The 11,744-nt window shown below is 35.8% G+C and overlaps 2 protein-coding genes across 3 annotated transcripts; both read right to left on the bottom strand.

Moving 5' to 3' along the window:
* Positions 1 to 944: 944 nt before the first annotated feature.
* Positions 945 to 7,510, bottom strand: LOC102289766 (duodenase-1). Its single transcript, XM_005920741.3, has 5 exons — positions 4,050 to 7,510; positions 3,725 to 3,872; positions 3,495 to 3,627; positions 3,111 to 3,365; positions 945 to 3,000 (listed from the first exon to the last, which is right to left on the bottom strand). The coding sequence occupies exons 1-5, from the start codon at positions 4,105 to 4,107 to the stop codon at positions 2,836 to 2,838; spliced, it is 759 nt and encodes a 252-aa protein (XP_005920803.1). The 5' UTR covers positions 4,108 to 7,510; the 3' UTR covers positions 945 to 2,835.
* A 152-nt stretch (positions 7,511 to 7,662) lies between these two features.
* Positions 7,663 to 11,727, bottom strand: LOC102289267 (granzyme G). Of its 2 annotated transcripts, none has more exons than XM_042220089.1 (5): positions 10,176 to 11,727; positions 9,953 to 10,121; positions 9,730 to 9,871; positions 8,564 to 8,827; positions 7,663 to 8,473 (listed from the first exon to the last, which is right to left on the bottom strand). In XM_042220089.1, exons 1-5 carry the CDS (start codon positions 10,231 to 10,233, stop codon positions 8,306 to 8,308), a joined length of 801 nt encoding a protein of 266 aa, XP_042076023.1. In that variant the 5' UTR covers positions 10,234 to 11,727; the 3' UTR covers positions 7,663 to 8,305. The 2 variants fall into 2 exon arrangements, with proteins under 2 accessions (XP_042076023.1, XP_005920802.1); XM_005920740.2 differs by having other exon boundaries at positions 9,953 to 10,100; positions 10,176 to 11,723.
* Between the last annotated feature and the right edge of the window lie 17 nt (positions 11,728 to 11,744).

Raw genomic sequence — 11,744 nt, forward strand, 5'->3', positions numbered from 1 at the left:
CTCTAGCAGATCATTACATGAAGGAACCTTTTAAAAAACAAAAAACAAGCGCGTCCATGCTCACAGGTGTACACACGGGTGATCACACCCACAAACTACACCCTTTTTGGCTCCTACCTCAAAGCACACTGTGTTCTGTTGATCTTATGTGCTGCACAATAATGTTTAATATTTAGTATTTACTGTCATATTCCCATATATCATTGTGATGTTGTTTATTCTATTACTCTTGTTCTCTTCTGCTTGTTTCTTTTTTTCTTTCTCAGCAGGTGATCCAGGTGATTGATATATGCATTTTTTTTTCTCTGCCCGTTCTGTTGGTTTTTGTTTTTGCCCTTCTCCCCCGTCCCTCTTCTCAGCTGTTTCTCTTTCCCTCTTTCTTTCTCCCCTTCTTTCCCCCAGTCAAGTCTGTCCCGTATTCAGTAAGTGAAAATAAAATAAACAATAAAAGGTGAATCAAATGGACCATTACGGCAAGGCTGGGATGGTCAATTTGGTAAAGTAAATCCGTTGGGCATCTTTCTTTGCCTTTAGACAAAATTCTGATGGCAAAAGAGCCAAACGGGACAGGCAAAAAAAAAAAAAAAAAAAAAAAATTTAGTAAGCATATGCTAAACAACGCCACATGATGTCCGACCAAAATGCTGAATTTTCTTTTTTTTTTTTTTTACTGTACGCACAGCTGTAGTAAAATGTTCTGGTAAGACACTGTCCTCTACTGGTGAATAGTTTAGTTGATTTTTACAAATCTGATTACAAACAACTGCCTTCAGCAGGCAAACAGTGATATACAATGATTACTTACGATTATAAAACATCAGCAATCAAAATATGTTCTAAAAATGCTGCAAATGTTATAATTCTAAAACAGCTTGATATTCATCATCACCGTGGTTTCATCCACTGCAAACATTTCTATGAATGTACTGTGGATATATCTTCCATTCATTTTTGCCAGCATTCTATTTTATTGAACTACACACCATTGTATTTACTTAAGCTATTTTTTAAAATATAAAAATATAAATATAAATGTGCCATATAAATGTGTTTAAATTAATTTTTAACCATATATTTACCAAATCTGGGACTGAATAATCTTATCTTAATAATGCAATATTATAGAACACTTGGGTAGTTAATTTAATTTTAAAGCTGAAGAGAGAGTACTATCAAACTGGGAAGGATCTCAGTCACCCAGGTCATGGTAGTTTGAGGAACTTGGAAAGAAAGTGACTGAACTTCTTTAGATTTCTGATTCACCTTTTATCCAAGAGTCTTCTTCTGAATTTAAGAAGGAACTGAAGAAGGCTCTTGGATGAAAGCTGAAACATCTTCGAGAAATGGAAAAAGAAGTACTGGATGTCTTTCCAAGTTCCTTAGATTATCTCACTCTTTTTACACACCAATACTATAGAAGGCCTGTTATTAGCTGTTATCTGATAAAGCTGAGGAGACACACACATACTTAGCTTCAGCTGTCTCCAAAAATCAATTACGAATAAAATGAATTGTCACATCTTTATTAATAGTTACAAGTTCCCTTCAAGTAAAGATTCAGAAACAATTTGAAATAAGTTGTCAGTTCACACAGTATATGAATTTAGGTTTGTAACAGTTCTGAAACTGAAATGTCTGCATATATCACGCCGCGGTTCCATCTTTCCAGATCAAGCCACCCGTGTGAAGTGTTGAAAGTCTGCAAGTGGGGTAAACGAAATCTTTGCAGATTGTTCATGTGACAGCTGAGCTGGAAATTAAGTTGTGATCATTAGTTTGCATATAATCATCATGGGTATGAATGCCATAGTAATTTTGGGCTTTTAATAATTTCTTTGAACTTTCTCTCTCTTTTTTTTTTTTAAGGTGGAATGATTGTACAACTTTTATGAATTTTGGAAACCAGATTTTGGTGTACAATTTTGAATGCATTGTGGAATTTCTCTAATCCACTTAGAGTGAAATTGTTATATAGAGGCTTAAATATATACATACCCTCACTTAAATCTTTTAATAAGTGGTGGTGAAGGCTCTACAATGTCTTAATTTGACAAGGTGCTAGGTCCTCATAACAATGTCCAAGAAACTAATTGAGCCATTTCTAAACAAGCAGATTATCAGTTTAAACAAATTAGTACAATTTACTCTGATATGTCACCACTTTGGCAAGGTCCAGAGGAAGACCCAAACATCTTCCAAGCCCTCAGGAAACAGGAAATTGGTTAGAATATTAAATACTAATCATGAACCAGCCAGACTTAACCCTGCTATGACCTAGAAATGGCTGAAGCACCAGTTTCACTGTCAATGCCTTCTTTAACCCCTGAGTATAGTGCTATGAATGACACATAAATGATGCTTTTGCACCTTTCATCTTTGTATGCGATAAGCACCAGTAGGATTGTCCTTTATGTGTTATTGGATAATCTCAGATCAGTTTGATGTTGAAAGGAGGATAGCGATGTGAAATAAAAACTCCCCTCAAATATCTTAAACATAAAGTAACAAGCCTGTATGGAATAGAAGGAAGAAAGTACAGAAATGTGTGTAAAAATGCACAATAAAGAGTAAAATGTTGCCAGAGAAATAAATAAATAAAGTATAGATCCCTAAAATTTCTACTAAATTAGAGTAAAGCAGTATGGTTGAGACTGAGGAAACACTGGCGGTACAATAAATATGAAACAAAACAGATCTAAAATACAACAATTCAAGGGCTAACGACTCTAGAACACGAGTGAATAGAACTAAAAAACAAAGCTAAAAACCCAGAGATCATGACAGAGAGCAAAATGTTTATTTTTGCTTCTACTGTAGTAATGCAAAAATACATTTTTAGGAAGGTTTTGTAGTTGCCAGAACTTTGTTGATCCATTGAAGATATTTTGAGATGTCCGTATAGACATTGGGCACATCTGGGTAGTTACAGTTGTGATATTTGTTGAAAGAAACAATACCAACAGCTAAACCGTTGCACACCAGAGGACCACCAGAATCACCCTGTGAGGAAGGAGGATTTTCAGTTTTCATTTCATATTTAATTTAGGTTGTTCAGCTATTTGTCAACAGGAAACAAGTAGACATAGACAATGAAAGGACAGAAGCCATACCTGACAGAATCCTTTGTCTGTGCCGTATCCACCTGCACAGATAACATTGACAGGAAGACCGGGCCATTGTTCCCTACAGACTTCTGGGTTAATGACGGACACGTTCACCACTCTCAGGTCATCGACAACTGAGCCACCATTTTTAGTTTTCCCCCATCCAGCCACTTGACAAATTTGATTTTCTTCCAAGGTTATTTCAGCACATGGAAGTTGAATTATTTGTACTTTGCAGCCTAGTTGAGCTTTCCTAGACAGCTGTAGACACACAACAGCATTGAATTAGAAATGTCGATGTCTAGTACATTTGTAGTATTTATGTAATCTAAATAAATAAACCATAAATTACATCACCTGTAATGGTTGCTTGTGTAAATATATACTTACTTTAAGGAGCATGATGTCCTCACCCAGCCAAACATCATTAAAATTGCTGGGTTTGAATTTCCTTTCGACGATTATTTTTAGATCACTGCCCTGCTGGAGATTGTGGTTGCCAATAACAACATGTGTGATGTTCCTGAACAAGTAATCATTGAGATGTGGTGAATATGTTTAAGAAAACTATTTTAATGGCGCGCATCAGAGACTGCCTCACAAGAAAACAGATTACTTACACAGCGTCACAGTGTGCAGCGGTTACAACAAAGTCCTCAGTGACAAGAAATCCTCCACATACATGACCCTTGCTGCTCTGTACAGAAGCCATGTACAACATTGATTTATCTGGCGCTTTTTTACCATGTATGATGTCAGTTCCATATCCTACAAAAAAATGGAAAATAAAGTAAGCCAAAACACTGTAAATGTCACATTAACACGCTCTTATGATTCTCAAATGACACACTTTCTCTGTGTATATACATAGTTTCTCTTTCACATATTTTGTCAATAGCAGGGATAGTGATAATGGGCAGAAAATAATATTAATGTCATTCTTACCTAGTTGTCCCAGACATGTCAGAACATAGACCAGCAGAAATGCATGCAGACTTTCCATGTTGCCACTGAAACAGCCTCCGGGGGTGTCAAGGAGACCCTTTTATACAGCAGTTTGCTGTGTTGTCAAGTATGATTATCATCGTTCTTATTTTGACTTATAACCACATCCTTTATTCGGTGTATGTGTGCCCTTCATTTGGAACCTTGGCGTTATCGTGCTTATCATAACTGCACAGTACCTCACCAGTCTTAACCACATTCTGTGTCTTTTTAGACCTCCTCTTCTTCTATAATCACTAATCAAGTCAGATCGATTTAATCAGTAAAAACAGACATTTTAATTCTTTTATAAAAACCAAAGTCTGTCAGAATGATCGATTGGTTGTTCTCTCTGAATTACTTTCTTTCCTTTTCTTGCCTTAGTTTGTTCTTACTAGGCTACTGTAGACCTGCTTCTCTTCACTGTTTGTAAGTAAGTGTTTTATGAGTGGTTTATATGTCATTGATATTGCTGAATGTAATGTGTTCCCCAAAGTAAGTTACGGTTAATCACACAACATTTTTAAGCAACGCACTAATGTAAATGTTGAATAGTTCCTGGACTGGTTCTCACGCGGCACTTTTCTCCTCTACTTGAGGTATGTTGTTTGAAGCACCCACAGCACTTTAAACAACATACCACATTCACCCATTCATTCATACAGGCACTTTTTTTTTATGCTCAAGTGCTGTTTACACTCTGCATACATCTGAGAGTAACTTGGGTCTAGTAACTTGCCCAAGCATGTTTGGCATGCAGCGTGCTATTATATTAAATTCAGTAATTCACTAAATTCAGTAATCACATTACTGTTACAATGATGTAAGTTCTGGCATTGCAAAGATTCTGAACTCATGGGCATGAATGTCAAATGGAAAGATATCTTTTTTTTAATGCACACTTGCACTGCAATCACAGTAAAGCTATTCTGAGGTGACTACACCTGTAGTATCACTTCTTGTAAGACAAGCTTTTCGTGCCCTCTTTTCCAAGCAAACTTAGATATCAGATTAGATGGTGACAGTTTTAAACCCACAGATATAAGAGCGGTACAGCTGCAGTTCTATTTTTTTAATCTCAGCTTTTGAACACTGTTTTCGAAACCTTATACCCTTTTGGATACTGCTGACTAACAATTCATAAATGAATAACACAAAGGACACACAGCTATTTTTTTATGTAGCTCAAAGCTCACTGAAAAACTTTACATTCACTGTGACGAAGTATAACTGAACCACAGAAACCGCAGATAACAAATTTCATGTAGAACGTCAATGTTCTCAATATCACAGTGATGAAAGTGAAATATAAAAATATAAGCTTACTACTAAATAGTAGTAAGGGGGAACACCTTAATATATTTACATGTTTATATGTTATGTCCTAAGTAAATTTAAAGATTTAACATTTTTCACTCCAGTAGTTGGTGCTAGTATGAAAGAGAGCCACCTCTTCTGACTTTACTGACTTCAGAGTGACTTTGTGTTGACCTCACATGTCACAAAGCCACTGGAGAGATTGGCTCTCATCAGTTCACAAGTGGAACATGTTCTTGACCCCCTTCAGTTTGCTTACCAGGCTCTTGTAGGGGGTGGATGATGGCATTATTTACATGCTGTGGCACTCTCACTCTCAGCCAGGTTATATTGGTGACATTGTGAGAGAAAGCGCTCTAGATGGATGTCACCACTCCAACTATGTCCTAGATTTCTAGTAATCTGTCGGAGAAACCTTAGTTTGATGTTCTGGTTAATGATGTTTTACACTACCTCACATTATAAACCTTGTATTATGGGCCTCTAACATGATGGGCCAAGACAAACATTCTGGAAATACTTTGTTTGTTTGGTGACCTGGATGAACTGCTTCAGGCAGGAAGAGCATGGTGATGATTGCGTGATATAAGATAAGGTGTCTTATACCATGGTCTGCAAAGCTTGAAACACTTTCATAGCATTATCTGACAAGAATGTGATGAGTTCAGCAAATGTTGTTAGATCAAAGCTGTTGTTTTTCTTTTTTGCTCCACTTTTTTTTGGGTTCCCTTTTACACTGCTACAACTAGATGACTAAGAGAAACCACAGCGTCAGTCTTCAGATTTTACCACCTTTGCTTTTGCATGTGTTATGGTGGCATGTGCAAGTAATTTCTTAATTCCTGACTGCCAGCAGTGTGTGTGTGTGTGTGTGTGTGTGTGTGTGTGTGTGTGTGTGTGTGTGTACACCTGACTAACTGGTGATACTTTTGACTGGTGTATTTTACCCATATTTTATTCACAATAGAGCACAAAAATATACAAAACGTTTCAACTGAGAAAATGCACCAGTTTGAGAATTTTATGGCAAATATTTTCAATAGCAAGAGAGTGTGTGGAGGTCATAATTATATATCTAATTATTAGCAACAGTAGACTAACAAGATGTTAACAGTACCTTTATATAAAAGGCTGTAAATTGTCTGTGAAAGAAAAACAATCTAGGTGCTTCATTTTGGTGGTGGTCATCTTACAATAATGAAGCAGTCATCTTATTGCCCTTGAAAGGTATAAAGCTATCCACCAAGCTATTTTCTTCTTATTAAATGCATGCTGTTGTAACTGTCTTTAGTTAAGAGGAAGAAATCAATCTACACCTGCAGTTTATCACTGGGCTGTGTAAAAACACAAAACAGTACAGAAAAGCCCCAGTTCATACCCAGAAACTTCTTTCTGTAAGCTCTTCTGTAACCTCTTACCACCCTGATCTCAGACCAAACACACACATTTCTTGTTTATCACTCAAACTTTCTGGTAAAACACTGTCCCCTAGTGGTGAAAATGGGAGTTAAATTGTCCAAAATTTCACTGCAAGAGCAAACTGATGCCATCATGGTGCCATAAAATGTCTTTGTTTCAATTTTCAGTGTTTTCATTCATTATTACTGTGTTTTCCTCCATTACACTGATATCTATTCAAGCAATGGGTAACTGATCCATCTAGGAAGTCACTTAAATTAGCTGTTTAAGGAAGCAACAGTTCACACCTTAGAGCTGAACTTCATTACACAATGCCATACCTGTTCCATTTAAGGGTAGCATTGTGCTTGAGTGAAGGGTTAGCAAGAAGGGGCTTTGTTCCAACCCTGCCTTACACCCTTATATGTGAGGTTTGCATGTCCTCCCTGTACCTGTGTGGTTAGATCATAGATGTGAAGTAGATAAAGTACTCGAAGTGTATAAAATAAAGCGCTGTGTGACTATATGGTTTTCTTATTTTTTTAACAACATAATAAAAAATAAGGCACTGAGTATATAATTTCACATTCATCCAAGTGGCATTCATGAATAATAAAATAAATGATCTAATTATGGACGGCCAGAGTTGTGTACCTGAGATGACCATATAAGGGATGTTTCCTCTCGATGACATCATAAACCTCCAAGGGTAGAAATAATCTGAAATGACGTGTGTGGAGGAATCTGACGCCTGAACTTTGGGCTCCAGAAGATTATTTGTATACAAAATGACTTTTGTCATGTTTAATACAAGGCTCACTATTGACACATTATATTTTATTTGAAATTGAACTGGTGTCTGGATTTTGGTTTCTTTTTCATAAATAACAGCATTCACATTATAAACTGATGTAAAATAAAATGTGAAAAAAGACTACTAAATACAGGAAATTAGTCTATTATCAAAATTTTGTGAAGTCACTTGACTTCCCAATAGCCACGTACAATTCTGATGTCAAACAAAACTATACATTTTTTAAAAATGTATTTGTTCTGATGACATTTTTATCTCATGATATGGATTGAGGAGTTTGTGCCCTGGTGAAGTGCCTGTCCATGTTTCCAGTATCGGGCAGGCTTTAGTAAAATGAGATGAAATTGCCCTGGATATGACTGTTTATGAGCTTTCTGACTTGTCAGTGGATATTAGTTCTCGTTAGTTTATGTAATACAACCAACGAACCACAGGAAAACCTCCTTTGACTTTTTTCATACGTGATACTAACTTGTGCACTTCAAAGCTACTATGTCACTGATCTATTTGTAAGCTTGACAATGAAAGAGTCATCAGCAGTTTTTGTTAGATATTGCTTAGATATTGTTAGATATTTTGTTAGATACAGTTAATGTTAGATATTGCTGAATTTAAGCAGTTTACACAGCTCATATGTCACTTGCCTAATAGTCTTACAATACACACGCAATAACATGGAAAATATTTTTTACCCTTTGCATTTTTTTTTCTTGAGAATATCTGTGATCCAAGGAAGAAATTGCGATATGTCTGTATAGACGTTTGGGACATCTGGATATTTACAGCTATTGTTGTTGTTAAAGGAAACAATGCCAACAGCCGACTCGTTACATACGAGAGGCCCACCAGAATCACCCTGTGAGGAAGAAATATCAATTATTAATTTGTTTTTGTTTGATAATTTTGATGTTTAAACTATGTTTGATAATTCATATGAAAAAATTACCTGACAGATTCCACTCTTTGCTTTGTATCCACCGGTGCAAATAACATTTTTTAAAGTTCTTCTCCACAGCTTCTGACACTTGTCCTTGTTAATGATGGGAACATCCATCACTTGCAGCTCATTAACATAACCAGATTTACCAGGTTCTGTGGGCCCCCATCCAGCTACACTGCAGATCTCGTTTTCCTCCAGGTTTAGTTTTTGAATTGGAAGTGGAATTAGCTTAATTGGTTTTTTGTTACCCAGGGGAACTTTCTTAGACAGCTGGAAAGATAAAAAACAAACAAACAAAAAAAACCACAGAAAATAAAAATGATTATTTATATCAGTTATGAACATGTCAGATTTGTGTGTATTTAAGGTTCTCCAGTATTTTTCTTTACGTATCTCTCAAGACATGAAAGTGCGTGCACTTGCATAAAGCAAATTACTCTACAATAGTATCATTATCACAAGCGTATTTAGATGTATTAATATATCTATTAATGTGTCACGTGTTTATTATTATTACAGCAAATTAAGAAAAAGTGCTTGTTTGTTTTGGAACTAGAAGTCATTTCATGTATTACTGTTGTTGCTGTTTTGTTTTTTTTACCTGTACTACAAACAAATGGTAAATGGCCTGTATTTGTATAGCGCTTTTACTAGTCTCCCCTAGGGACCCCAAAGCGCTTTACACATCCAGTCATCCACCCATTCACTCTCACATTCACACACTGGTGGAGGCAAGCTACAGTTGCCCTGGGGCAGACTGACAGAAGCGAGGCTGTCATATCGCTCCATTGGCCCCTCTGGCCATCACCAGTAGGCGGTAGGTGAAGAGTCTAGCCCAAGGACACAACGACCGAGACTGTCCGAGCCGGGGCTCGAACTGGCAACCTTCCGATTACGAGGTGAACTCCCAACTCTTGAACCACGATCGCCCAAATGTGTTTTGATTGGTTGACACTTAAAGAAAATCATATAATTTTTGAATGGTTTGATTATAAATGCTGGCAGAAAGTGCCAGAAAATGTTTCTCTGAATGATTTAGGGTTTTTTTGCTGTTCTTTTAATTTTATTGCTTTTATATTTTCCTCCCTGTATTAACTTTTTTAATGATTGATTGATTCATAAGAACGTCTGATATCTTTTGTGACGTTGAGGCTGAATAGATGAATACTTACTTTGAGGAGCATGATGTCATTCCCATTTGCAACTTCCTTGAAGGCAGGGTGTCTGCAGATCATTTTTACTCCATATCTCATTTTCTTATTTTCCTTCCTGAGATCATGGGTGCCCAGAACAACACTTAAGGATTTAGGATTCCTGCAGGAATGATTGAAAAACAAAATAATTATTTATATTTAGATGAATGTGACATTGCTTGAAGTATCGGTGGCTACTCACTCAAAACGACAGTGCGCAGCAGTCATTACAAAGTCTTTACTGACAAGGAATCCTCCACATGTGTGTTTTTTGTTGTTTTGTACTGATGCCATATACTGCATGGACTTTTCCTCAGCCTTTTTGCCATTTATGATTTCACTTCCCAGTGCTGAAAATAAATGAAGAAAAACTGAGAGAAATATAGTTTTTGCATAACTTTAAGAAAAATATTTTGCAATCTTACCATTTTGAATGAGGCATGTCACAGCTGTGACTAGAAGACACTTCTGTAGAGCGTGCATGATGCGTGGAAGTCAAGTAGAATGTCGTTGTTTAGGGGGGCAGTTTGTCTGCTTTATGCATCACCTTGCAATGTTTCTGTGGCTTTTCATCAACACTTCCTATCAGTCACTCCTCCCACATCAATCATCTATCTCCACTAAACATGTGATTTTATTTTTTCTCTTAAATAAACTTGAACTAACTAATTAACTAATTGAACCAAATTAGTTTAAATGTAATGAATTATAAATGTAATGAATTTTTAATTTTTATATATATATATTGTAAAACCAAGCAAAGGTGTGAAACACCAAAGAGTACCAAAACCTGTGAAAAACTGTGAGTCATTGAAACCACTTTTTCCAGTTACACCTTCACAGTCACATGTCAGATGCAAAAAACAAAGAAAGACAGAACAGAAGACACAAGAGGGTGCAGACACAACAGTGCAACAGAAAAGTGCAACAGTGACAGTTGATTAAATAAGTCTTTTAACATCACTACAGTATGCTCTCTCTATCAAGCCTCTTTCCTGTTATTTCCTGCTAGTATATTACATTTGAATGTGTAGTTGCTTCTAGAAGTTTGAGATGAACTTCAAAAATGGACACATAGTGCAGTAAGTACACATATTAGAGATTTATTTATTTATTATTTATTTATTTCACTTCCTAGTGCCCAAGAAGAAATGTAGAAGATTTGAGAGAGAATATTTTCACAACATATTTTGAAATCTTACATTTTTTTATAAGGCATGTCATAGCCTGAAGAGAAGAAGAGAAGAGCAGAAACTTCCTCAGAGCGTGCATGACACATAGAAGTAAAGTAAAATGTAATCATTTTAAGGGGGGCAGTTTGCCTGTTTTATGCATCACTTTGCAATCTGTAAGCGGTTTTCATTTAACACTTCCTATCTTTCTCTCCTCTCAAAATTTTGTTGCACATTTATCTCCTCTAAATGCACACATGTCTGCATGTGTGTGTGTGTTGAAGGTGTGAAACATGTCTTAGCATCAAAAATCATCATCATTTTTACAAGCGAAGATGTTAGTGTAGTGACAGTATCTTACTGTTGAATTTGACCAGCATGAAGAAACAATGTGCAATGACAATAAAGTTGAATTCTAAACTATGTTTTCTAAAATAAAAAAAATATATAGGTTGCTGTCTTGATGCGTACTCAATCTTCCAGGTTAAGAAATCCTAAAAAGTCATTAACAAACAGATAATTTCCACACGATATGCACAAAGATATATATTATATATTTATATTATATATTTATTGTACAGTTGTCAGTCTATCGGTATGTTATTTACCATAGTAATATAGTAAATGTGATGCAACTGACATATACTTAATCTATTATCTCTATTTTATTAGTTATTTAATTCTCTATTTATATGATTTTTGTTCTCTGATACTTTTACTGCATTGTTTTAATTAATTTTAAACCTTGTTAGGTCTCCTTTAAGTTTTTATCAGTGTTGGGCAAGTTACTTTGAAAAAGTAATTAATTATAGTCAGTGTTGG

This window comes from Haplochromis burtoni, unplaced genomic scaffold, assembly GCF_018398535.1.
Source record: "Haplochromis burtoni strain Fernald_Lab_line unplaced genomic scaffold, NCSU_Asbu1 Contig_42, whole genome shotgun sequence".
Classification (NCBI taxonomy): Eukaryota; Metazoa; Chordata; class Actinopteri; order Cichliformes; family Cichlidae; genus Haplochromis; species Haplochromis burtoni.

Coding starts and splice junctions, on each gene's coding strand:
- LOC102289766 (XM_005920741.3), bottom strand. CDS start 4,107: ATGGAAAGTCTGCATGCATTTCTGCTGGTCTATGTTCTGACATGTCTG. Junction 3,366..3,494: donor AGGACATCATGCTCCTTAAA/GTAAGTATATAT, acceptor GTGTGTCTACAG/CTGTCTAGGAAAGCTCAACT. Junction 3,001..3,110: donor CAGACAAAGGATTCTGTCAG/GTATGGCTTCTG, acceptor CCTTCCTCACAG/GGTGATTCTGGTGGTCCTCT.
- LOC102289267 (XM_042220089.1), bottom strand. CDS start 10,233: ATGCACGCTCTACAGAAGTGTCTTCTAGTCACAGCTGTGACATGCCTC. Junction 9,872..9,952: donor GCTGCGCACTGTCGTTTTGA/GTGAGTAGCCAC, acceptor TCATTCCTGCAG/GAATCCTAAATCCTTAAGTG. Junction 8,828..9,729: donor ATGACATCATGCTCCTCAAA/GTAAGTATTCAT, acceptor TTATCTTTCCAG/CTGTCTAAGAAAGTTCCCCT.